The 26,235-nt window shown below is 40.6% G+C and overlaps 2 protein-coding genes across 3 annotated transcripts; both read right to left on the reverse strand.

The window, feature by feature from the left end:
- Positions 1 to 340: 340 nt before the first annotated feature.
- pdpr (pyruvate dehydrogenase phosphatase regulatory subunit) lies at positions 341 to 9,237 on the reverse strand. Its single transcript, XM_017425907.3, has 18 exons — positions 9,116 to 9,237; positions 8,320 to 8,609; positions 7,912 to 8,045; positions 7,588 to 7,669; positions 7,316 to 7,479; positions 7,069 to 7,190; positions 6,668 to 6,785; positions 6,278 to 6,427; positions 5,144 to 5,336; positions 4,831 to 4,955; positions 4,477 to 4,632; positions 3,938 to 4,071; positions 3,514 to 3,662; positions 3,311 to 3,423; positions 2,916 to 3,010; positions 2,701 to 2,790; positions 2,366 to 2,548; positions 341 to 1,818 (listed from the first exon to the last, which is right to left on the reverse strand). Exons 2-18 carry the CDS (start codon positions 8,595 to 8,597, stop codon positions 1,411 to 1,413), a joined length of 2,694 nt encoding a protein of 897 aa, XP_017281396.1. The 5' UTR covers positions 8,598 to 8,609; positions 9,116 to 9,237; the 3' UTR covers positions 341 to 1,410.
- A 2,385-nt stretch (positions 9,238 to 11,622) lies between these two features.
- pnoca (prepronociceptin a) lies at positions 11,623 to 24,537 on the reverse strand. Of its 2 annotated transcripts, none has more exons than XM_017425872.3 (3): positions 24,424 to 24,537; positions 15,078 to 15,211; positions 11,623 to 12,564 (listed from the first exon to the last, which is right to left on the reverse strand). In XM_017425872.3, the coding sequence occupies exons 2-3, from the start codon at positions 15,195 to 15,197 to the stop codon at positions 11,950 to 11,952; spliced, it is 735 nt and encodes a 244-aa protein (XP_017281361.1). In that variant the 5' UTR covers positions 15,198 to 15,211; positions 24,424 to 24,537; the 3' UTR covers positions 11,623 to 11,949. The 2 variants fall into 2 exon arrangements, with proteins under 2 accessions (XP_017281361.1, XP_024863736.1); XM_025007968.2 differs by having other exon boundaries at positions 15,078 to 15,208; positions 24,424 to 24,506.
- Between the last annotated feature and the right edge of the window lie 1,698 nt (positions 24,538 to 26,235).

Here is a 26,235-nt window from a genome sequence, read left to right on the forward strand (position 1 = left end):
TTAAAAAAAAATCCATCTGTAATGTTCTAAACACAAAAATGTTGCATGAAGCATTTTTAATCAGTTTTCCTTTAATGATCTCTTTTTGTGTGCGTCTGAAAGTATAAAGCCTAAAGATGATCACAAAAGCTGAGCAGAATTTAATTTTTTTTTTTTTTATTCGACAGCGCCGCTCTTTGAGCAATAAAATAATTTCCTATATAAAACCTGCAGGTCTTCATAAACCTTCAAACGTGTGAAATGATGCCCAACAAGAACGACTGCACCGAACTGATCGACGAATACTTCAAGTCGCTGAAATGACCCAAAACTGAAGATTCAAAAAAAAAAAACACGGTGCTAAAAATTGGAGATGTTTATACACACTAACTATACAAAAATACATTTTATTTCCAAATGCAGTGAAATCCTTCTTTACACAAACATCTAAAACCAATCCTGGGATGGCTGATTTGCGTTCCCATTAGCCACACATTCAAATAAACAACAACGACAACAAAAATCAATAAAACTAAATTTAAACCTCAAAAGTGCATCAATTTTTTTTTCAAAACAGCCACCAAACATAAATAACCATTTAGGTTATATTATCAGAAATGCTTTTCCACGAGCTCTGCACACAGTAGGACGACGACACAGCAGCTCGCAGCTGATGAAGACATTCCCTCAGGAGGAGGAAGAGGCTGACCTCCTTTACTCTGAAGATTTGCACGGACTAAAACAGGTGTAAGGTGACAAACAAGATGCTGGATTACTAAATCAGAATCCCGGGGCTTCTTGAAGCCCTTTTTCCCTTATGTGTTTGGATTTTCTCATGTCTAGTGTTGTGAGGCTGAGCGCAGTGAAGAGCAGAAAGAATCTGATATGGGTCACGTCGCTGATATTTGTCACAGCAGCAGATTCAGGGTTGGTTAAATATTTGGATTTGTACGTCAGCACTGACGTCTCTCTCAGACTCGTTGGCACTGTGCCACAAAGGAAGCTTTACGGTACTCGAAGCACGAGCAGAGAGGATTGTCTAAACGGCCTTCTGGATGGGTTCAGGTCAACAAACTGAGAAAATTGGCATCAGCTGGTGTTGACCTCGACTTAATAAAAGGCGCACAGCGACAGGCTGCGGCGAGAAAGGCGTCACTGTCACTGTGGACTGAGTGCAGATCGGGGTGGGGCTGAAAACTGCAGCAGAATTCGATGAACAGGTGTTTTGGTGCGTCTTCAATATTGCACTGTAGAAAAAAATAAAATACAAGTTGGAAATTAAATATTAGCGAAACAAGAAGTGTTTGTACATCTAGCCCTCGCATTAGGAGCTGTGAAGGAGAACAGATGTTGGCACTGTGAGGTTAGAGCAGGAGTGGATGTGGTGAACTGATGGAGCGCCTCGGAGGGAGATCGTCCACGAGCTCCGCCTCACTTTCCCTGGAGGTTGCTGAGCTCCATGTCCTCCTTCCTCCGCTTTTGTTGGGTGAAGAGGGAGCTGAAAGGGTACAGCTTGGCTTTGGCCGGATAGTGCTGACCGGCGATGTCCACCTCGTAGTCGCCGCGGTTGATGAAGTCGGTGGTGATGGGCGTGGGGAGCCCCTCGGGGCCGGGCGGCGGGGACACGTAGCCCAGGCAGACGTGGCGCTCCAGCGTGTAGCTGTAGGCGCTGCTGGTGGTCGTCCCGGCCAGCTGAGCGTTGCGGTAGACTGGCTCGCCCCACCAGGGCCACAGATCCAGCTCCGTGTCGTGGTCCTCCAGGACCAGCATGACAAACCGCCGGAACACACCTTCCTGACGCTGCTGCAGCAACGCCTCTCGGCCGAGGAAATTAGTGTCCTGGTGACGAGAGGCAAAGAATCAGCAGACAAAATAGGCGAGCAAAACAAGAAAAAAAAAAACAGCCAAAGGAGAAAAATTAAGGAATATTATGAAGCCTGCACAGCTTTATCTAAAAACAATTTATGAAATCAGTGTTGAACTGTGCAGCCCTTGTTAACACTGTGCTACTGAAGGAACAGCTGCAAGCGTCAGACAACACAGCTGATATTTACAATTATCAACACGAGACTGTTGGTACACTTTGTAACTGCAGACTTAAAGAGCCACCTGCTGTGTCTTCACCTGCAGCCAGGTGACAACTATTCCTCCTCCCCACACACACACTCCCAAAAAAAGACTACTTATAATCCAGACCGACTGTTTATTTACGAAGCAGATGTCGCTGTAAGTGAATGGAATAAAACACAACAAATCTGTTCATCTTCTGCTTTGTCAAACACCCGCTCACTAACAAAGAAGGTGATCTGAGGTGCAGCGGCAGAAAAAAAAAACATCTCCGCTCTGGCTGAAAGCAGGTCTGGTGTTTTCTTGCGGAGACACAAACCTTGTCAAACTTGACTCTGAATTCCCGTCCGCACTCCAGCGGGGTGGTGAAGGCGTCCAGGTCCTGACCCCAGAAGGCAAAGAATTTCTCGATGCGAAGGCTCCTCAGAGCATAGTAGCCAGCGTTACGGATGCCGTACTTCTGACCCACTGACATCACCTCATTGTAGACGTGCAGAGCGTACTGCAGGGGGCAGATCCATAAACCGGTGTTACATGACAGTAAAAGCTGATGTTTTAACAGTAAACATGCGAGTGAGTCGACAAAAAAGAAAAACGAGGAAAACATCCTGCTGCGTGTTGTCTAAGTAATGTTTGTGTGCATGCAGGGTGCACCTCTATTGGGATGTAGAGCATGAAACCTGGTTCTCCGGTGTGAGTCATGCTCATCACTCTGATCCCGTTGGCGTAGCCCACGCTCATTTCCTGTAAACACACACACACGTGTGCAAGGTCAGTTACTGTTCTTGGAAATATAAACAGAGAAAAAAAAAAAAAAGATTCAAAAACCTAAACAAATCATCCGCTTTGCTACGACTTTTTTCTTTTACCTTACAGAACATGGAGGGGAAGTGCTCAGGGGTCATGGAAACGTACGACAGCTCAGCCAGAACGTCCATTGCACGGGGACCAATCAGGTTTAAAGCTAGGAGTAAAGGATGAGTGTTATGAACGTTAGAGATCTGTATAAGGAGACATCACCATATTTATGGTCTTACTCTGTGTAAAGGTAAAGAATGCGGGCCTAGAATTGTTCACACCATAGAAAAGTAACTAAGTCAGAAATTACATATGTAATTATCTACCACCCATCATTTCTTTCATTTTCTCTGTCTGACACAGCAGTTTCAATCTCCAAGCTGACAGAATAGATGTGTTTTAATCTGTTAAAATGTATTAATATGATGGTCTTCAACAGTCCTGAAGAGATGTTTCTGGTGCACACCTGTGTACTTCCAGCTGACATCCTCTAGGTGGAGGTGTGGGTCATTGGGCATGTGCTTCTTTATCCAGGACCAACAGTGGACCTGCTGGTCTGTCGGAGAGATGATGAAGAAGCTGAAGAGAAAACAACATTTGAACCGTTGGTTGTTTCGAGTCCGAAGAAGCGACGCAGCGGTTGGGGTCGTTGCTCGGATGTTTTCAAACCTGTTCTTGCTGAGGCGGACCACGCTGCAGTCATTCTCGTAGCCCCCTTTCTCGTTCAGCATGCCGGTGTGCACGATGTGTCCGACGGGAACGTCCAGCTCATTGGAACACAGATACTGCAGCAGCTCCAAAGCCTGGTCCCCTGTTGACTGAGACATCAGGACAGGACGGAGAGTAAAACATTACCTTTAACACTGTGGATGCAGTGCTTACGTTACTGAAGCTCTGAGACTTAGAAAGAGGGATTTTAGCCTCTCAATTTACAATAAACCGTGGCATTTTTAAACATCTCCTTTTGATTATTCGACAGGGAAAAGGTTCTCCACTGGTTCACAGTCTGGAGCCACGGAGGACGGCAGCAGTAATTTCTTCTTTAAATAAACCAGCACTAATTATAAGACATCTGCGGTGCATCGTGACTCACGGTCAGCTCAAACTTTGTGAAGGACGACATGTCGATGACACAAACGGCTTCTTTGCAGCATTTCACTTCCGCTCCGACAATGTCAAACCAGTCTGGCTTGTAGAAGGTCTTACTCTGATCCAGAGACAACAGATCTACAAAGAAATGAAAGAAATGTAAAGCTGTGATTTTTCTGTAAAAAAAAAGCTCTAATTACACTGATCTGAAAATCCTTGAAAACCTCCCGGTGTCAGACTGCTGACATCTGACTACAATACAAGCCCATGTTTTTTTTTCTATGCAATCACCTGCTCTATAAGAAGTGGTAAAAGCTAGCTCAGTAATAGAAATTCTTGGAAATCTGTTTTGCAACAAGCGACCTTGGGTTATATAAAATTACTGCCAAAACCATTTTTACCTAGACCTTTCATTTTAAGTTATGACGTAAGCAGGCTGGGAATAGCGGGGGTGACCGTGTTAGTGGCTGTACTTAAATCTCTATATTTTTTGATTCTTTGACTTTAGTGAAAAACTGAGCCTTGTCATAGAGAAAAGTTCACCTTTCCCAGGAGGAACAAAGTACTTGGGCCTTTCAAAGCCATGTTTCTCCATCCAGCGAGCCCCCTGGGTGTCCAGGCGGTCGTAGAGGGGGCTCGTCCTCAGCTGACGCCCGGTCTGGAAGTCCCACCGAGGAACCTTCAGTTCATACAGCAAGGCTGGGCAACACACAGGCATTAGGAGAACACATTAAAATAAAAATCCTAAATTACAAAACCAAGAAAAACTCAGCCCTGTAGATGATAGTGAAGCTAAATATAAATATTCACCTTGAGCTTTGTGCTGAGGCCCAGGTGACAAACATATTTGACTAAAAAGAAAAACAGAAAAACATTTTAGGAGAGGTCACTACTCACGCATGACTTCCATCACTCGGTGCCGCAGGAAGGTTCGGCTGCTCTGCAGGTTGCCAAAGCGTTTGATGTCCAGCGGCCAAACATTGGCACTGGGGTAGCCATAGGTCATCCACTCTGCCAGGTACCTGTACACCAAAATACACAACAGGCTGTTTGTGCTTCACTGGACGACCAATCAGCAAGACAACAACACAGTGCTGAACACTGCAGCTCGTAAGTGTCAAATGACGCATTCAATTGTGGAACAGAGTTCAATCCGGCATCTAAAACCAGATTCTGTTGGCAAACACAATGACTGTAGAGTCCTGCTTACTTGCCGGCTCCTCCTGCGAAGGCCAGGCCCGAGGAGTTCATCCCTGCCAGCACGTAGTACCCAGACACTCCCGGCGTCTCTCCCATCAGGCAGCGCATATCAGGTGTGAAGGACTCCGGACAGTTGATCAGCTGGTGGATCTCAGCTGACTCCAGACTGGGCATTCTCCTCAGCAGGGCGCTGAGTATCGGCTCTGAAAGCAGAAACAGGGAAATCTGAGAGACCACACACACACTGTGTTCAAATACCCTGTAATGAACAAGCCAGACCATCTTCAAGCTATTGTTAAACATGTGATTACGACCAAAATAACCCTGCCCACCTGCAAGACGACTCTTTCAAAATATCTAGAAAACATAAGGAACGTCCTACGTCACTCAAAGCTTTCTGACACAATAAAAACAAAGCTGCCACTTGTCATCCATTTATCTCTTAATGCCTTTAGAAAAAGAAAAATCAAACACACATATGTGCATGTCATTGCCTTCTACAACTCACTGGGTTTCTGGTGATCACACCCATTTTAAAACAGAGCGTATCTGATGATATTTAGTTCACCGTCACTGTCCTTCTCACATCTAAGAGGAAATACCATCTGTCAATTTTTGTTTACTTGAGCGAAGTTAAAATAACCGATTAAAATCTAAGACTTGTCTTTTCAGTTCCGAGAACACAGAGTGAACTTCTTAAGACGCACACTTGAGTAAAAAGCTGCAAGCGTAGAGCCATCTGTGGCAAATGAACCTGGCCCGTGTGTGTTGTTACTTTCTGCAGTTCAGGTTTGGCCGGTGATGAAGTGTTGTCTTGAATAATGACAGCCCGTCAAACTGCATGAGAGCTATCGGATTACCACCTTCAGGTCAAGGACAAAGGTTTCCAACTATTTTAAAATAGAATAGAATCAAGCAAAGAGGTTCAGCCTTATTATAAAAATGTTGTCACTCTGTAAATATATTTTTGCAACAACTAAGTACAGAGTCCCTGTCTGATATTTATTATTAACCTTTTCTCTGGTTAAAGCTGTCCAAAACATTGCATAGAGTGGCCCAATGCATTCCCATTTTACCATGACATTTTAAATGTGAGACACAAACACTAAACAATATTATTTTAAAGCGACGCCCTCTTCCTTACCAAAGTGATCCCAGTCCTCCTGCATGTTCTGGATCTCCAGCTGGTTGCGGCCTTCAGTGAAGATGGGTTTGGGGTTCTTCTCCAAACCTCCAGACAGAAGGCCTCCTTGCCAGGGTTTGGCATATATCCTCCCATCCATATCGATTACCACTGGAGATGAGACACACACTCTGTCAAACCACTTCCTCTCAACTCCAACAAACAATACTGAAGTTCCACCTCAGTATTTATTCGCATCACTGAAAGGTTTCAGCCCGTCTTCTTGTTATTTCTTTTGGCTAGCAGCTCAAAAGACCAAGTGCTTGGTCAGGAGAAGCCAGCAGTAGTAATATACCCTACAAAACGTTACTCTCAAACATTAAATAAAGATTTGTGTTGGAATTGTGAGACCTGGTGTGTTGGGTGAAAGCGGCTCCTGCAGAGGTTTGGTGAGGAGGTAGAAGTGCTCACAGCCATGGAGAGGCACAGACACCTTCACCTCACTAGCCTGACCCAGCTCATAGGCCCACTGCAGCAGAAAGAGACAGCAAATACGCTTGTCAGCTGCATTATTAAAGCATGAATCTACCAAATAAGATGAACTTTAGCTGACGTGTTAGGTCAAAGCTGGGCACTAAAACTAATAACAAAACATAAACCTCAATGTGACAAAAGGTGCAAACCAAATCTCTGTGGGTAACAAAGAAACGTGTGTTTACAAAAGCTTTTCCTTCTAAAATTCCTAGTTAGAGTCGACGCCGAGGTGTGCTGAAGCCTCGCCATTCAAAACAAATTCTCCTTCTGGGCTTTACCTGACCAGCGCAGTTGACAAAATATTCACACTCGATGGAGCCACGGTCGGTCTCGACAGCCGTCACGTTGCCCTTTTCCACCAGGACCTGCTGTACGCTGGTTCGCTCCAGGATCTGAACCCCTGGAACAATAAGAGAGCCAAGAAGACCTGAGGTGAAGTACGAGCCAAGAGAACACGAGCAGCAGCACCAGGGTCGGGGACGCCTGTAAAATATTTTACCTAAAATATTTGCGGACTGAGGTTACCTTGTCCCGCGGCAGCAACAGCCAGCGCGTGATTGACATCAGGGGAGGACACCACGGCGTCAGCGGGGAGGTGGAGCGCCCCCACCAGGTCGTGGATGTTAACAAGAGGGTGGAGTTTGGCCACCTCTTTCGGCTTAATAATGTTACAACTGATCCCCAACACCCTGAGGATAAAACAAATTTATATTAGACACAAATTCAAAAACATGTTTCTCTTCACATCTATACAGTTTCTGGCACGTTCTCTAAGAAGCATTGACTTGAGGTCTTACTTGAGTCTTGATGCCAGACGCTTAAGAGAAATGAAGCGGTCTTGATTTTGTGCCAGACACAGAGAACCTGTTTTCACATAACCTGCAACACACAAGCATCCAAGCACACATCACATGACTTCAGCCTCAGAAGACATATTAAAGGAGGGTAACTCATACTTATCGTTCCAGTTTTGACAACAGAAAAAAAAGCAAAAAGTACTTGTTACAACACATCACTAATTTATGAAGATGTATGAAAGCCCAAACAGAAGTAGACCAGATAGAACAGTCTACAGTCAGATAAATGGTACGTCTGTCTTCGTAAATGTGAAGATGTCTGACCTGTTTTAACTCCCGTCTCCTCTTCCAGTTGCTGATAAAGATTGATAGAGTATTTGGCCATCTGACACTCAACAGAAATAGGTTTAGCCATGCTCACAATGCCGGCACACAATCTGGTTGTTCCTGCACCAAGTCTGGGGAAAAAAAAATATATATAATAGAATCAGTACAGTAATATCAAACCGAACTGTTCTCTTCATTTAATGGTGTAGCAAATGAATATGCTCTTATAAGTCATGGGAAAAGGCTGGTGACAGTGAGAATAACTGAAGTATAAGAGGCAATGACTCTCTGCCGATCGAAACAAGAGCTTAACTTCATTTATTGAGTTAAAAAGTAAAAGTGCAATTTAAAAATATAATAAAAAATACCAAAGAAAAGGAAGCTTACAGTCGTTTTCCGTCTCACCTGCCCTGCTCAAGCAGCACGATGTCAGTCCATCCCAGCTTGGCCAAGTGGTAGGCCACTGATGTTCCCACGATGCCCCCTCCACAGATCACCACCCGGGCCTGGCTGGGCAGGGAGGGCAGCTGGGAGTCCCCCCCGCCGCCGCCGCCGCTGACAGTCACACACCGGGGGGAGGTCCGGAGGCCCCTGCCGACCAGCCTGAGCCCCGTCTGAGGCAGCAGCAGCCTGGGGAGCAGGGCAGGGGACAGAGCCCCGGAGCTCCGCACACAGCTGCACATAGCTGTGTTTTTCTTCCAACAAGTAAACAAAAGGCACCCAAAGTTCACAAAGGAAGTGCTGTAAATGTGACTGATGCAGTTAAAGATGCTGAAGTGTTATTTATGTGGGGGGAGTCTGGGTGTCATTAAGCGGCTGTAATCAGCTCAGCTAACACAGGTATCAGGGTTATTTCCTTACAGATAACAGCTCCAGTACTGGCTTGTAAACTGTAACCTTAGCAAGACCGCTAGCTGTAGCTGACGACTTGTTGTTGCCTTTGAAATACCTAAGAAACCTCAGCTCAAACATAAAGAGCCTCAGATAGGCCTTTTCCGAGAGTTATGTGAGACATGTCCTGGCGTTTGGACGGATTTGTCCTGGTGGGGAAAGTTACCATCAGCAGTAGCGGTGCTATAAACTGCGTAGCTTGTGCTCCTCAAAGAGGCTAGCTAAGCTTCGTTACTTAGTTTACTGAGTAACTAAACTGAGCAGCCGATAAACCCCGTGGCTTTTCAGCTGCTCGTTACCCTAAACTCACCAAGTCAACCGAATCCTGGCGTTGTGGTGGTTGGAAAACATGCGATAATCAGAAAATCTCTGTGATATGAGTGAAAGTCTTCAGATATGTCAAGATATGCGGATATTAAACGCCACTTCCGGTTTGACCCTTCAAAGTAAAAGCCGTGATTTTATTTTTATTTATTTTTTAAATAGTAAAGTAAGTGACCAAGCACTAGATAAATGTTAATTTCACATAACACAACATAATATCTTAAGAGCCATAACTGCAACAAGAGCAATTCCTTTTTTGTTTCATTTGTGTATTTTTCGTGAAGCAGCCATTTGAATGAATTATAGGCAATTAGAAAGGCTTAATGCAGTATAATGTGCATTACTATAATGCATATTATCATGGTTTAGAGTCAGCTATTGATCTCACTTTAGTTTCTGACACATTAACAGCTAAGTGTATATAACAGGTTGTTTCAGACACAACAGTGGGAAGTGATCATTATCCAACAGTTACAACAATAAATTTGACTGTGGGAAATTGTAAAAGAGTAGGAATTCAAAGATGGTTATTTAAAGCTAATTTGGATGTGTTTAAACACGTTAGTGATCAAGAAATTAGTCAAAGTAATATTAACTACTTTGAGATTTAAAATTTTAATAGGTGCATTTTTGAAGCAATTTTAGAGGCGGCAATGCAAAACTATTCCAAAATCACATGATGGAAATAGAAAAAAGATTGTACCATGGTGAACACAAGAATGTGACAAAGTCATTAAGTCTCGAAACAAAGCTTTCAAATTGCCTAAAAGAAAACTTCCAACATTTAATTGAGTATAAAAATCCAGCAGGCTGATGTACTGAGGACAATTAAAAGAGCAAAGAAAGAGTTCTGGACATCCTTTTGTAATTCAGTCAGAAGTGAAACTGATGTTAATAAAGTTCGGGGAATGATTAAAAAGATGAATGAGAAAAACAGTATGGATTTCCAGTTTTACATGATAATGAGAGAACAGCAGTTTCAGATCAAGAAAAAGCTGAAATGTTAGGAACAAACTTTGGCAAGATTCATAGTTCAGAAAACATGAGCAAAGAAAGGTAGAGGAGGAGAGAAATTAGTTGAAAATGAACACTTGTTAACCCAATATGACCAAGTTTAAGATCTGCTAAATCTTGCATTTTCAAAATCAGAACTGAAACAAGCAATAGATAAATTCAGGGAATCAGCTCCAGGCAAGGTAAAAATGTGATGTTTTTTTACAAGAAAAAGAAATGATGGAAAATTAAAAGTATTTTAATCATTAGGCATTCTAATGTGTTATTTTTCATTTATTTCAAAGGCAAATAAAAACACTAGATATGTCAAATGAATGATGGTAGCTAAAATAAAATTATATTTTGTCACTGATTGGGATGGATTTACTCTCAGCGTGGCTGTTTGTCTTACCAGTCATTTTACAATGTAAACTATGTAATAAACATGTGTCCTTTGTTCACTGTCCAGAAATAAAACATTTAGATTGGCTACATAATTAATGAAGATGCTTTATTACCAGCTTCAATCTGCAGACAGCCCTCTTCCTATTTATTAGATTTACACAACAAGTAATATGATAACATCAGCATGTGTGGACTTTATGGCTTACTGGAGAGTGGGGAAAAAAGTAGTGCTTATTACCAGATTATCTGCATTTCTAACCTTGTTAGAAACGCACAAATGTCAGTCAAATAATTCTCAGAAGATATAGAAAACTGTACTTGTTCTTTTAAAATCTGAAATAACTTAAAGGAAAACAAATGTACCACTTTAAATGACACTATAAATCTCATGAACAAAATACTTACACACACAGAAACAGTTGTGCATGACAAGCCACAAGGGAAATAGTAAACTATATTTATTGGCGTGTTTAAATTCAGCTATTTACAGGTTTCATACCGGTCTACAGAAACACTTTACATCAGTACAGTTTGAAGACACTTTGTACATACAAGAGTGAAGTATTCAAACACAAGAGCTCGTCAAAGATTATGCTCACTTTTACACAAAATATGTTAAGTAGGACTGATTAGTGCCATAATGTTTAAATGATGGAAGCATGCTGTCTAGTCTTTAAACTGCCTCAGTATTCTGGTCTCTGGTGTGTTTTGGAGCAGATACTCTAGAAACTAACAATTATAGCTGTATTTTTTCTGCATAAATCACAATACAGTATTACTGCTAAAGTTCATCTTATTTTGATGCAAAAAATTAAAAATAAACAAAATACTAATAAAATCAAAACTAAAAGCATCACTGGCATTATTATTCACATAACAGTGTTATATAAGTTTGGCCACAAGATGGCGACATAATGAAAGAAAAGGATCTGCAAGTTTTTAACAGGAAAGGTTTCCCAAAGGAAATACACAGATGATGGTGATAATAATAATAATAATAATAATAATAATAATAATAATAATAATAATAATAATAATAATAATAATAATAATAATAATAATAATAAAGTTCAAAGATCAAAGTTCAAGATTTTCTTTTGCATTTAATTAATAAAACTGAATTTAAGATGGAAACGCTGGAAAATAAAAAGCATTTCAATGTGTTCAATTAAGTTATGAATCCAGTTATATAAAATGTTTAATGTTTGATCATTTTTATAAACAAAAGGAATGGGAAATCATAAATCCTTATGTCCTAGGCTGACAAGTAGTCTTACAACATGTTTATTTTATTTTGCTTTTTATTTCAGTCAATCTATTTTAATATTGAATGCCAAGAGGTTGATCAGTTTAATGCAAAACAAGCTCAGTAAAAACACATCAGATAATTATTTTATGTCGCAGGTTCAAAGGTGCACTCTGTTAAACTTCATTCTGCTGGGTGAGGTCACCTGACACGCTGTTGAACTCGCTGGCCCGAGGGGTCATCCCCAGGTACTGCTTCAGAAACTCGCTGAAACGTTTCTGGTTGTTCCACTTGCGTGCCGACTTCCGAATGCCAATGAAGCCACCGTATCTCTTCTGGTATGACTTTCCTGGGGACGTGAGTTTCCTGTAGCCATGCCTGCCTTTGTAGAACCCACCAAATCTCTTGGAGACGCTCAGAAGTTGATCACCTTGTTCTCTTGCTCCCACATCAGCATCCCCATCTTCCTGCTGTGCCTCCTCTTCCTCATACTCATTCTCAAGGGACAGGGCATTTTGAGAATTGTAGACGGCGCTCAGCTGACTGCCAGACAAACCCTTCTGGTTTAGGCCAAGCGCCCGGGTCACATGGTCGAGCTTCTGTAGCGCAGTGGGTGATAGCAGGTCCCCTTCCATCTGCTCCTCTTCCTCAGGCAACAGAACGTCAGCCTCCTCTTGAGATCTTTTTCTCATGTTACTATCCAGGGAGGAAGTGGATGATGGAAGGGCTTTACGACAGAGGTCCCACGTGAAGGATGGGGAAACGTTTTCTGTGCACTCAAAGAGACACACCTGGAAGAGACAAAGACAGGAGATATTAATTTCTGTATTGTCCCACTGTGTGTTTTGGCTCATTGTCCTGTTGGAAGGTGAATCCTGGGTCCAGTTTGAGGACCTGAACACTGTGGAACAGGTTTTCATTGAGGATACCTGATGTCATTTGGTCTGTTCAGCTTTCCCTCAACCCTGACCAGCTTCCCAGCCATGGCTGCTGATAAACACCCCTCAGCATGAGGCTGCCACCACCATGCGTCACTGTAGGGATTGTGTTGGGCAGGTGATGGACAGTGCCTGGTTTTCCTAAGACATAACATGTAGAACTGAACAGTTTAATCTTGGATTCATCAGACCAGAGAAACTTGTTCCACTGAAAGTCCTTGTTTTGTGCCGTAAAGCTCAGACTGGTGGATACCTGCAGTTATGGTTGTCTTTCTAAAACTTAGACCCATCTCCACAGGATCTTTGAAGTTTAGTCAGAGCGACCATCTAGTTCTTGGTCCCCTCTCTCACTGAGGCCCTTCTCTCTCAGTGTGGCTGGTTGGCCAGCTAAAGGAAGAGTCCTGGTTGTGTTAAACTTCTTCAGTTTGATAATGATGGAGGTCACTGTCCTCTGGGGAACCTTCAGTGCAACCAAAACTTGTTTTGTAGTCTTCCCCTGATCCATGCCTCACAGCAATCCTGTCTATAAACGCTGCAGGCAGTTAGAGTAGATTAATGAGAAAAAATTTAAATAATCAGGCAAAAAGTAAAGGGCGTCTAAATACTTTCTGAGGATCCTGTGCTGACTTCATAAAGTCTGTGGGACACCTGGTGTGTGTACTACTTCAAGCAGCCAAGCAAAATATTCCTCCAATGAGGTGAAGCAGACAAATGGAACAAAAAATGCTTGAGTGTTTTTTGTTAGATTTTAATTGAACCCTCCTGAAGAGTAAGAGAAGCCATTGTAAATCAGGGTCCATTTGACCTGAAGGCCATGAGAGGGTTAAATTAGCTTTAGGCGCACATGTGGACCTTTTCTTAATTTGTCAAGTTGGGCTCTGACAGAAGATCGACATACGTTTTCCCCTCTAGCGTGGATTCAAGATTGCTGTGGTTGTACATACATACTTGTTAGTGAAACACTGACATGTGTAATTGATACTGCATGACACTGGGAGCTGGGAAATTACATATGCTACATTAATCTGGGAAATTTAGTCACATATTTTTTATCCAATTAAAACAGCTTTGTTGTGTTCCTAAAAACTTCTGATTTGTGAGAGCCATTTGAGTAGAAAGTCCCTTAACTCACGTTGGCTCCGAAAATTAAATCAATATGACAAAAGGAGATTGATCAGATTTCTGGTGTGTTTATCGCCTCTGTCCTCTGCTTAAGAGGTTCGATAATGTGCCCCCCCTCCAACGGTTCAATGTGAGTTCAGTGGGTGTTTCTTCGCCGTGGCGTTTTCTTCCATTCAAAAGGCCTTCATCTAGATTTATTTCAATAAACCAAACCAAATGCTTCTATATAAACGTAAACCTCATTTTAACCAAACATTAGAATAAACAAAGTATAAACATATTTATGTCTCCATATTATGAGCAACGTGTCAAAATTTTATCAATATTTTAGGAGGCATTGTTTCAGAATCTGCTTCCGTGACACAACCAAACCGTGAAAGAAATGAGGACATGAATTAGGAAAGAAAAATTAAATTAAAGCCCAAGAAATACTTGAAGGAATGCATATCGCCCATCGCCTCTGATGGCACGAATTTAGACTAAGACACTCTTATGCAGAGGAGGGATAGAGTTATAGCTGTTTTGGTCAAATCTTGACGTTATGCTGTAAAATTGCTACAGCTGTATTTGTTAAGATTTTCAGGCCCCTTTAAAACATGTCCACTGGTTCATGAACTTTTTTTTGCTAAAGCTACAGACAAATGAACACATAATCGCCTCTCGCCTTCGGCAGCGGGAGATCACAGGCAAGAAAGGGACAAATTAATGCAGTGTTACATCTAATTGTCTCTAAGATTGGTTAGGGTCCCTTTAAATACCTCTGTGACATAAGTGCCAAATACTAAGAGATCGGAGCTTAATGTTTGAAGCCATCTGCACTTAAATGTCCTTTTGTGTGCCGCCTGCAAAAATGTCCCAGACTCAGACGTGTCTTTAACCAGAAAGAAACAACCAGCAGGCGCAGAGAGGGGAAATGAACATCTGACCTCAGGAATCAATTAGCCACAACAAATTCAAACTCAAATGCCAAAAGGATAGTTTGTTGAGTCAGGCAGGGAGATGCTGAGAGGAAACACAAAAACACGAGCGAAGGGGTTTTCTGTTATTTCACCCCTGGAGAAAATAGAGTTCCAGTGAAAACACTGAGTTTATTTGTGTGAGCACTCCTCTGTTTTCTATTCCTGCTAAGCACCTAAGGAGGAATAGTGCGTGGACTTTATTTGGATGACATTTTGTCCAACTTTTAGACTTTGAGTTAAAGTTCCCGGTTTCTTTGATGGTTTGAGTGTGTGTCCATGTCTCACCATGCTGTTGAAATTGAGCTGTCTGGGCAGGATGTGGCTGCAGGTCAGGCAGTCTCCCTGGCAGTCGCTGCGTCCAGGATCGCACAGACAGAGGAGCAGCAGAGCCACCACCGTCTTCATGGTCCCAACGTCTGCTGCACAACACAGGACAGAGCAATTACACATGACGCATGCTGTTTACTCTCCTACCTGCCTGTGATTCAGCATGATATGACTTGTTTACCTGTATTATTTGTGCTGGTTTTTTTTAAACTTGTATTATTGAAAGTTACTAAGCAGATGCAAAGCCAAACCCCCAAAAACCTTTATGGGAAAATGTTCTGCCTGAAAATTCCCATAAATGTTACACACTTTTATTCAGTATGAGCTTCATTATGGTTGATACAAAGCATTACTATTAGTTTGAAATTACATGAATGAACACCTAAAAGTATTGTTGATTGCTGTTTTAACTTGTTTTTTTTAATAATTCCTCTTCCTCTTTACAAACTACTGAAAGTTATGGCTTCTTTTTAAATGTGCCACTAACCTGGACTTCTGGTTTAAACTTTGTCTGTTATTTAATTTTGAACATTTTGCCTTGTCTGAAAATTTTGCTATAGTCATATACATATGTGTTTGAATTTTTAACTATTTTAAAATCACATTTAAATACTCTAAGCCAAGTCCTAAACTCCTTAGACCAGCGGTCTCCAATCCTGGTCCTCGAGGGCCACCATCCTGCAGGTTTTACTTGTTTCTCTGCTCCAACACACCTGATTTGAATCAATGGGTGATTAACAGGCTTCTGCAGAACATGAAGAGGTGATTTAACCACTGAATCAGGTGTGTTGGAGCAGAGGAACAAGTAACACATGCAGGATGGTGGCCCTCGAGGACAAGGATTGGAGACCCCTGCCGTAGACCTTCACCTTACATAGTTGCTGTGTGAGTTCAAAAAGAAAAGAAATAAATCATGGAGGGATGTTATTCTTAATGGAGTTCTCTACTCACTAGAACCTTAGCAGGCCTTACAAGCTGTTTGGATCAAAAGCACCAACATACAGGAGCGTAATCTGGATTTTTCTATGAGTGATGTACCAGAAACAGGAGTAGTAGATGGAGTGAGAATTAGCATAAGACACAAAAATAGTGACAACTAGGAGGACAAAAAACAAAAAAAATTGACCCTATTTCTTGAAGGAGCGGCCCATTCTGGTGCGTGTGATGTCAGAGGCACAAGCAGAGTTTTCATCTCATTAAACAAACTCGTTAACTCCTTTAATTGATGCCTCAAATAAAGCCTCTGGCAGCAAACTGACTCACTGTTTCTTCACAATGCAACGCGCACACACAAATATAAAAACATGTATTTTTAGATTTTCCCAAGAGATGCTGAAACTAGTACCAAAAGAGCTGTTTCAAATGAAAACTGTAAGCTGTAAGTAAAATTCATTTCTCCTCTTCTAAATGCTTCTATAACGTCCAAGAAGTAAAATTTATTTAGATAAATTCAAACTCGGCTAAAACAAAAAAAAAAACATGTAACTGCTCTACAGCTCCTTCTTAATTCCCATCTCATAAGGCGGCAACTCTGCAAAATTAATCATGTTTGAGTGAGGGAAAATAAAAGACGTGTCTTCAGTTTTTCTTCAGTCTGATCCAAACATGGGAGTTGACAGAAAAGGACAAAACTGATTTAGGAGGTGAGAAAAGGGAGGGACACAACTGGCAGATGACATTAGATTAAGCTTTGGTGTGTTCGTTTAGCAACATCTCATCCTGCATCCTCCTGTCATGAACTCAGTTTGGAAACCAGAAGAATGATGCAAAAATGAGCTTTAATACCTGCTCTGCTGAGTTGTGGCCATAGCATGCAAACACAGGAGAGCCAATTTAACATTGAGTGGGAATTACAAGAAAGCCCCCCAGCCACCACACATGAAGTGTTTTGCTAAATAAAGCTGATATGACCTCTTTTTATTAGTTTCATTAAATGCATTGTGGCTGTATATCCATTTTTTTTGGTCATTTTTATATTCACATGCACACAAAAAAAACTAAAGTTTCAGAATGCAAGTATACAGTATGCATAAGACTGTGATGTGTATTCTTCTTTTCTTAATGTGGAGTTAAAAGCCTACAATAATATCAGTGTCACCTTCAGGTTTTGGTTGCATTTCATAAAACTTCCTTTTTTGAAAAATGATAATTGAAGTAAAATGGCTTTCATGACAAGACGTTAGTATCTAGTTTCTGAGTCTTTTCTCTTAAGCTTTGAAATTATCGTTTTCATAGTACAACAAAAAAAAGTTAAGCAGATTGACACCGTTACTTGGATTCTTCTAGGAACTAAAACTTCTTGTCAAAATGTAAATACTGAAACTGTTTATGTGTTACTCAGCAACTGTGTTACCCTCTACCTTCTATTCAGCAGTGAAAAAAACCCATTCATACATCCTCCACTTATCGGTGGTCGGGTCGTGGAGGAGAGGGAGACCCAGACATCCCTCTTCCCAGGAATACTCTCCGGTTCCCCCTGGGAGATTGCAAGGCCTTCCCAGGTCAGAGAGGATATACAATCCCTCCCCCTCCAGTGAGTTCTGACTTTGGTGTTTTGTGGCTGAAAAACGTCCAGAGGGAGACACTCAGGAGGCATCCCACTTTAGCTGACGCCTTCAGATGCTGAGGAGCTCTACTCCGAGCCCCCTCCTGGATGATGGAGCTCCTCACTTTATCTCTAAGACTGAGCCCGGCCACCCTACCCTACCCTGCTTGTTTCAGTACCTTGTTCTTTTGGTCATGATTCCCACCTCATCACCATAGGTGAGGGTTGAAACAAAGCTAGACCAGTAAATCCAGAGCTTTGCCTTTCAGCTCAGCTCTTTCTCATTACTGCAGATGTGGCTCTGATCCATCTCTCCATCACTGATGGAGATGACTCCTAGATATTTGAACCCCTCTGCTTGAGACAGAAACTCACCCCTGACCTAAAGAGAGCACCTTTTTCTGGTCGGTATTATTGTGACTATACGCTGAAGTTGGTCAAGATGCTAAAAAAAATGTTGCCCACTGTCAGCACTGAAGAAATGCAGCTGGTTAAATGCTGAAACATTCTGGTTTGATTCACAGCCTCTTCATCCGAGACACAACACACACGAAGCAAAGCCCCGAAAAACTGACTCACACCGTGTTATCACCAATTTCCACTATTTTCCCCCTCAATTATTCCCAGTTTCTCATCAAGAAAAAGAAATATATTTAAAAAAAATCAGACTTCCAGCCCAAAGCAAAACTTAAAGCTGGATTATTTGTGCCTGGCTGAACAGAGGAGCAGTGTGTTTCTGTTCTGAGGAGTGTTTTTTTTTTTTTATCTTTTAAAGCTGGACTGCAGCTTATTGTGTCACTAAAATAATAACACATTAACTTCAGTGCACAGTTTCTCTGTTCGGCTTTAGCTTTTGCTTCACTTTTTAATTTCTATAATAAAACTAATAATTTCAGAATGACCCAAGCATTGATCCTTTTAACACCTTTTAACTTATTCAAATGCTCTCTGTGTAAAAATTCTTCAATATTATAGTCTAAAAAATTTGATACATTCAATCATGTTGATGAAAATCTACATCACATTGTTTATTTAACTGTTTGGTCCATGTGCAGCATCTGCAGCAGTATTTATATCTATAATACTATAAAATCACCCAGTGAGATCAGCTATACAACAGTGGCTTCAAACTCTCAATCCTTAATTTTTTTAACTGTCCAAAAACAAAGAAGAACTGTTTATTACACTTTTAGTTGTGGACTTTGTAAATGGTTGATGTACTGTTAGAAAAATAAAGAAATAAACTAAAACCTGTGCTACTTTAAGAAAGTCAGTACTTCTGGTGTTCCTGATCTCACTGCACAGACACTTGTCACTTATATATAAAAAACCCTGTCAGTGATTTTCCGAGATGTTTCCTATCAGTAGGTCTGTGTGTGACGTAGCAGCTGAAGTCATTACAGACAGACACGCTGAAGTAAATCGATTCACCTTCTCAAACCATCTAATCAGCTGAGGTCGATTGGTGCTTAAGAGGAGGCTAACGCATGCTTACAGCAGGGCAGCAGAATCCTATCTTATTGATTTTGCTTTATGTGTCATGATTAGGTAACGTATTGTGATATGTTTGGCTTGTTTTTTTTTAGTTTTAAGCTGTTTTCCCCTTTAAGTTATAAACCTGCAGCAACACTTGTTAAAACAAGGACGTTTCACCCTCACGGCCAACCTGACTTTGCAGAAAACGAGTGTACGAAGATTATCACTGATTGTTGAATTAACATCAGGCATTGCTGGCTAAACTTTTGGTTTTTCTTTTCAAACTTTTCTACAGATCTTTATGAACTTGAAGTTACTCTGTAACTTCACTAATGCTGTAAAAAAACTGAAAACTCTTGATGTTACAAAACAATTACAGTTTTTTTCATTATCCATTTACATATATTCACAGTTTCATGTGTATAATTTGTTAAAAATGTTTTGTTACTTCTAACTAAGTAATGTAAAGCACCAGGCTATGCTTGTCACCCAGCTATACAACCCATAATATGTCTTGAATCACAATAATTGCAAAGTTGGGTGTTTTTTTCTGTCAGGGTCAGCAAAGTGTGCACAGCCGAGTAAATGCAAACTGTAAGGTTGCAGTTTTTTGTGGGAGAGGATTTGCTTCCTCAATGTGTATCCAAAAAGGAGCTTATTAATGTATATGACACATAGTATGAAAAAATATTGGAAAAAAACAGCAAAAAGGGTCTCTACCAGAGTCCCAGGAGCTTCACAGTTGCAGTATCTCTGTTCCTAGAGACTGGAAAAACGAGGAAGGTGGAGGACGAGTGAGTGTCACAGCCACTATACAGAATGAATTAACTAAGATCTTGAAGTACATCAGGAAGAAACCCTCTCATGACGAACTGCTCAGTGAATGTCTCATCCAGCAAAAACCCAATGTGGAAGAGGAGAAACAAGAGGAACCATCATGGAAAGACACGCCCCTGCACAGCATGTACCACCAGCAGACTGAGGAAGTGGCTGATATCAACAAATCCTACCAGTGGCTAGAAAGGAGCTGGATTGAAGGACGGCACAGAGGCTCTAATCATGGCAGCACAAGAACAACAGAGGCCGGGGTCTATCATGCCAGGCAGGACCCAAGATGCAGACTGGGTAAAGATGCCCCTGAGACAGTCCAGCACATAACAGCAGGATGCAAGATGCAGGCAGGCAAAGCGTACATGGAACGCCATAACCAAGTGGCTGGAATAATGTACAGGAACATCTGTACTGAGTATGGACTGGAATTCCACAGTCAAAGTGGGAGACTCCACGTAACGTGGTGGACAATGGCAGAGCTAAGATGCTTTGGGACTTCCAGATCCAGACTGACAAACAAGTGATGGCTAACCAACCGGACATTGTGGTGATAGATAAGATACAGAAGAAGGTGGTGGTGTATTTTATTTATTTACTTTTATTGGCACTCCAAGCATGCAATGTAGTTTCTTATTAAATTATGTTAATTACTTTTGGAGTGATATTTGAACAATATTTTAGCCACACTGAGGTTGTAGAAAAGTTATGTTTTTGTTGAACCATATCTGCTGTTGTAATTTAATTATGTGTAATTGTTTCTGTAAAACTCAGTATTACAGCTGTCCCTAACCTGCTGCAAGTCTGACAATGCTTATCTCTCTTCCCCTTGTGTCTAAGACACTAATCAAGTATGGACATTTGTGAGCCTTTAGACTGATTTTCACAATTACAAGCCAAAAAAACGAGGGAGGCAACTTATACAACTGCATCTTTCGAGAGTGACTTGTATTTTGGTGTTGAAAAGAGGATCACCGGGAGCAGCAAACACACATAAAGACAGATCTGTAAAATCTTTGCAGCACAAATAGATGGACGGGAACCCCGGTGTGTTAGGAACATTGTATCCATGGATTAACTCCACACGTTCTCAGCCAATTTAGTGAGGCTGTCAGAGCTGTGTGCATCAGCACAATGGGGTGTGTCCCATCATCCACTGCTCCTTGTCCTGCTTTCATTTTCTCAATATAGGCTTTGAGTGAGCATGGTTAGCAGGGTCAAAAGTAGAAACATAAAGCTGATGGTGTGCACCACTATGGAATCAACAAATTCAGGGTCAGGAGACACACGAGGCATGACCTGTGGAAATGAAGCAGCTACCCATTAAGTGTTACTAATGTTTGGCGCATTCAGCTTTTACATATTGATGTTCTGTCAGTGCTGAAGGGATCAGATTGGGAGTTTGTCTTTTTTCTACTGCTATATTTATAAGTTTAGTTCTATATTCATTTACATGAAACAAATTGAATTGATTGATGCTTTTTTGTAGAGTGTGTGTGTGTGTGTTAGTGTTTACTCTTTGAGAAGTCAGTGTCTTTGTCTCTCTCAAGGTGAAGTGAAAACTGTGCCCCAGGCTAGATTAGGTTAATTATTTCCATCTTGATATTGTTGTTGACTTTATAAAAGTTTTCTGACAGATTTTCAAAAACAAGCACAAACACTCTTGATCATGGATTTTTGAAGGTGCTTCTCAACACAGATTGTATCTGTGTGCATTAATATATTTTACATGTAAACTAAAATGATTTTAGCACTTTTGCTTTTGTTGTAATGGTTAGCTTTGTCACTTGAAGGCAGTTTGTGTCCATCACAGCAAAGCTGCTAATTAAATTTCTGTTTGCACTGATATTTACTGAGATATGGAGACACACCACGTGGTGATGGATCATGGTCACTCACAGCAATAATTATTATTGTCTATTTAATAGTACTGTCATGCAAATTCATATGTTAACATCACTTTATTGAACCTGTCAGAACATAAGACTTTTTTTAAATGTAAGTAATATGTCCCCTATTTTTTTATCTCAGCTACTGCTGCACCTGCAGCTACCCCGACAATACAAACTGCAATTATTTCAGTTCTACTTTAAAGCAGTCCCATTTAGCCTGCTTCATTAGCCCAGTCCTTAAACGGTTCAGGCTCATAAAGACCACAGTAGTCTGCAGAAAAAAATGAGACAGATGGGGCCAGATCACGGGAGATCTATAAAATCTATTTGTCGACACCCTGTAACCTCATATTTCTCTTATTCATTTTACTTGACTCAACAAAAACAACCTGACTTTATTTCTAACGGTGCCTCAGCGCTATTGTGTTTAACAGCACAGGTTTTGTTTAATATCCAAGTGTCACAATGCCTACAAACTTTAAAGTGGTTCATATTGTTTATGCTTGCAATCACCTAAGAAGTGTTTTTATGATGAACGTTTTGATAGGAAAGTCATTTTTCAGTCAGATCTAAAAGCAGCCCTTTGTGGATGTGACTTTAGCGGAATCTGCTGATTGAGCTACTTGAGCTCACGCCGATAACCTTTCATTACTCTGCGTCTTGAGCTGCAGTGTTAAGGCAAACAGGACCTTTCTGAGAAGCCTCCCCTTCCATTCACAGAACCCAGGAAGCAACAGTAAATCACAGCTTAACGACTGACTAATCACAGACAGCAATTTATGACCTTTCCCTGGCTCTTTGTGAAATACCGGTGCACTTCACCTACTGCCACCTCACCTCTCTGTATACAGTCCTCCTGCCTCTTAACCCACTCACACCTGCAGGACTTAACCAGGTGCATTATGGGAAGGCAGAGTTGCTCCTCTGGAGACAACACACTAATTCTGCTCTAAATCTTTAGTACAGCTTAAGCCAATATTTTAACTTGCTTATTGTAGACTTCCTGTCTTACACTGTGGGTAACAATAAGGAGGACTTAATTAATTATTGTCTGGGCTTTTATCATAACACTGTTCTTCGCTTGTTCGCAACACATTAGGGTAAGATAAGAAAAATGTTGGGAAAAAAAAAAATTTCCACTGTAAATATAGAGCATTAACAAGAGGCAGACGTTGATTAAATTTTTTGAAACTGAAATAATTAAATGCCCAGCATTGCTCTCATGCCAGAGATTATCTTATGTTGAGAAATGACAGACCTGTTGCTATTTTGGTCAAACCTTGAAAATAACATCATGCACAATCTCATGCAGCAACGTGAAATAACAGAAACCAATAGAAGATATAAATAAGTAAGGGTGGTAGAAATGCAAAATATCAGCTGATTTTGGGTCAATAAACTAGCATTCCTTGAAAGATTGCATATTGCCTGCCACCTAACATGCTAAAGTTTTAAACAAATATCTCACCTGATCTGTTAGTGCTCGGAGTCTGTGTCGTGAATGACTCTCAGCTACTACCACGCCAGGTTTGAGCTCAGTGAAATTAACCGAGTTATAGCTATTTTTGTGCTGTCTAATGGTGCTTAACTGTTATGGTCATATTGAATTGGATTGACTCCAAAAGTGAATCCGTTGTAGATGTACACAGTGATTCCTTTCTGAGAGTTTCATTAAGAGATATTTTGCTAAGGTTGACACCAACACTTAATGCTGAAGATTTAAGTAAAGATCGTGTACAATGTGAAGCACTTGGAGTATGTGTTGTCAGTGACTCTCATCTACAACTACATTTAATTTTAGCACAAAATCAATACAATTACCTGACTTATTGTCATTTATGTTTTCTAATTTAAGTTTTCTGTGGAAGTTATGTTGATTTGTGTTGGTCAAGAATTTAATAAATTGTAGAGATACATGCAACGAATATTTCCTTGAAGATTAATTAAAATTCATCCAGTGGTTCATGAGGTATTTTGGTAAAAGACAGGCGCACGAACACACTTTTTGGCGGCAGGTGATAAAAATCTAAAACAGCTATATTTATAATTGAGCTTTTAGTGAAAGTGCCTGCCTTAAAAAACTTTTGAAAGATTGTTTTAGTTTTTTAATTTCCTCTGGCAAACACAACCAAACCCAGTCTAAGTGGATCCAACACACGCAGTCCTGATGAACAGAAATCACATCCAGCAGTTTGTTCTCACAGAGAACAACATCATGTTAGGTTTAAATCATTTAATTTAGAGTCCCAATAACTTCTGGCATTAGAAGGTCACATCACTGCAACATCTACGCTCCATCAGCTATAGATGATGAAGTGATAGAGACAAGCCTGACTGAAAACAATGAAAATAATTCTCATCATAAAAGCTTTATTTCATCTGTTTTTCCCCCTTTTGGCTTATTGATAGTATTAAACTTAAATTACAGAAGAATGTTTTCTTTCTAGTACATTGTAATGTCACAAAGGCAGCTATGAAGGCTTGGTTTTAAGGTTTTGTACTAGAGGTCAAAGGTCAAGCCATTTCCTTTCCTCCTAAATGACCTCCCCCAGGTGTTTCTTACCTGTGGCGGGCGGTGAGATTGTGGGTGCCTACGTGGGGTCCGCACAGATCAGTCAGTGTATGTTTCCTCCCCTCGGTCTCGGCGTAGTTTCTCTGGCTACGTGGAGGCTGCAGGCAGCTGCTCTTATAAAGACCCACCCCTCCATCCTCCTCCTCTCGTTCTCCCCCCTTTTCAAAACTCTATCTTTCATTAGGGAGAGGGAGAGAGGAGCGGAAAGCCGACAAGGAGGAGGCGAGGCAAAGATGGGGGCAATGAGTGATGGAGGTGGGAGGAAGAGAAGGACAGCATGATGACAAAAATCAAGAACGAAAGAGAGTCTGAAGAGGTGGATGGAAAAGGGAAAAGATGAACAATTATAGGAGAGCGAAGAAGTTATTTTTATTTTTTTTCTTTGTTTTGTGGTAAAAACAACATTTACTCTCACACCGGCAAAAATACATAAATCAGCTTGTCACTGAAAATGTGCTCCCTTTAAATATAGTTTAACTTTAAAAAAAAAGTTTCCACAAGATTTTTTTTAACCTTCTTCATTAATAAAAGAGCTAAAAACCTTCGTTAAAATGACATTTTGTTCCACAAATTGTTCCACATTTTTTGCACATAGGCTGCATAAACTGTTTGGTGGTCAGAATTACAAATTAACCTCATGTTTTTTGCCAACTTATTTCATTCAGATCTAAAACTGGTCTAAAATTAGTTTACCTTTCATGAATTTTGTCAGCTCATTGAAAAAAGGGCAGATATTCCATCTGACCCCACCAGAGGTCAGCTAATCACCACAGACTTCTTCTTTTGTTTCTCCTGAGTTTTTGGTGACGTTGCTACAGTTCTGATGAGAGGTGGGCATGAGTCCTACTGTTGCTTATTTGGGGAAAGGTTTAGGTAGGTGCCAAATGTCTAAGTGAAAATGAAGGATGCAGATTTTCCCGTCAGAATCCTGAGCTGCCAGATCAACGGTCCGTTACACTCCTTCTGACACTTAATGGTCTTAATGTTGTGGCTGATCAATATATTCTCACAATAAAGAGCTCTGCTTTGATTTTTACAACTTACCTACAACTTGATAATACTTACTTTCAAATCTGCTAAAACTTAGCAAAACTAGAAAACAAAACCCACTGATTATGAAGAGAAAAAGTACTTGAGAATGGCATTGTCTTTATGTATTCCTCTCTACAGTATAATAACTGTAAAGGAGATTAAGAGTGCAAAATTTTAGTGTGCATCCATTCTATTCTACAAAATCTGTGACTTACTTTTTAATAATCTAACAAAAACTATAAATTAAATTGAAAATAATTTCTGAACTGTCAGTGACAGAAGCATTTGGTCGTCAAACAGGTCAGTTTCCATATGTCTATAATGTTTTATGTAGGAGATAAAAAGTCTCTTCACTTCCAGTTTTAAGAGAAAATTCTGAGCTCAGATGCAATGGTAGTCAATGAGAGTTTGGTTGTTTGCACACATTTAAGAAAAAAAGTCCCATTGTAGTGAGAGACATGCTGGGTGAAAGAAAATGAAAAAGTTAAAGCGCACTGTTATCGATTCCACTGTATGTTTTAATTCACTTTTTTGTATGGATTTTTTTAAACCTCTGGGAGGAGAAGGAAACTGAAAACTGCACCAGAAATGGAAGAATAACAGGCAAATCTTTAAAAAGGGTACTTTAACTCCTATGCATTATGCTTTAAGATTTGTAAGTTTAGTCAAGTTTTGGGTTTGGTTTCATCCTTGTTGTTTTCAGTTTTAGTTCTCAGGATGTCATAAAAGTTCTCGTAATTTCATTTTAGCTTTGATTCTCTAAAGCTTATG

Source organism: Kryptolebias marmoratus, linkage group LG15 (assembly GCF_001649575.2).
Source record: "Kryptolebias marmoratus isolate JLee-2015 linkage group LG15, ASM164957v2, whole genome shotgun sequence".
Lineage (NCBI taxonomy): Eukaryota > Metazoa > Chordata > Actinopteri > Cyprinodontiformes > Rivulidae > Kryptolebias > Kryptolebias marmoratus.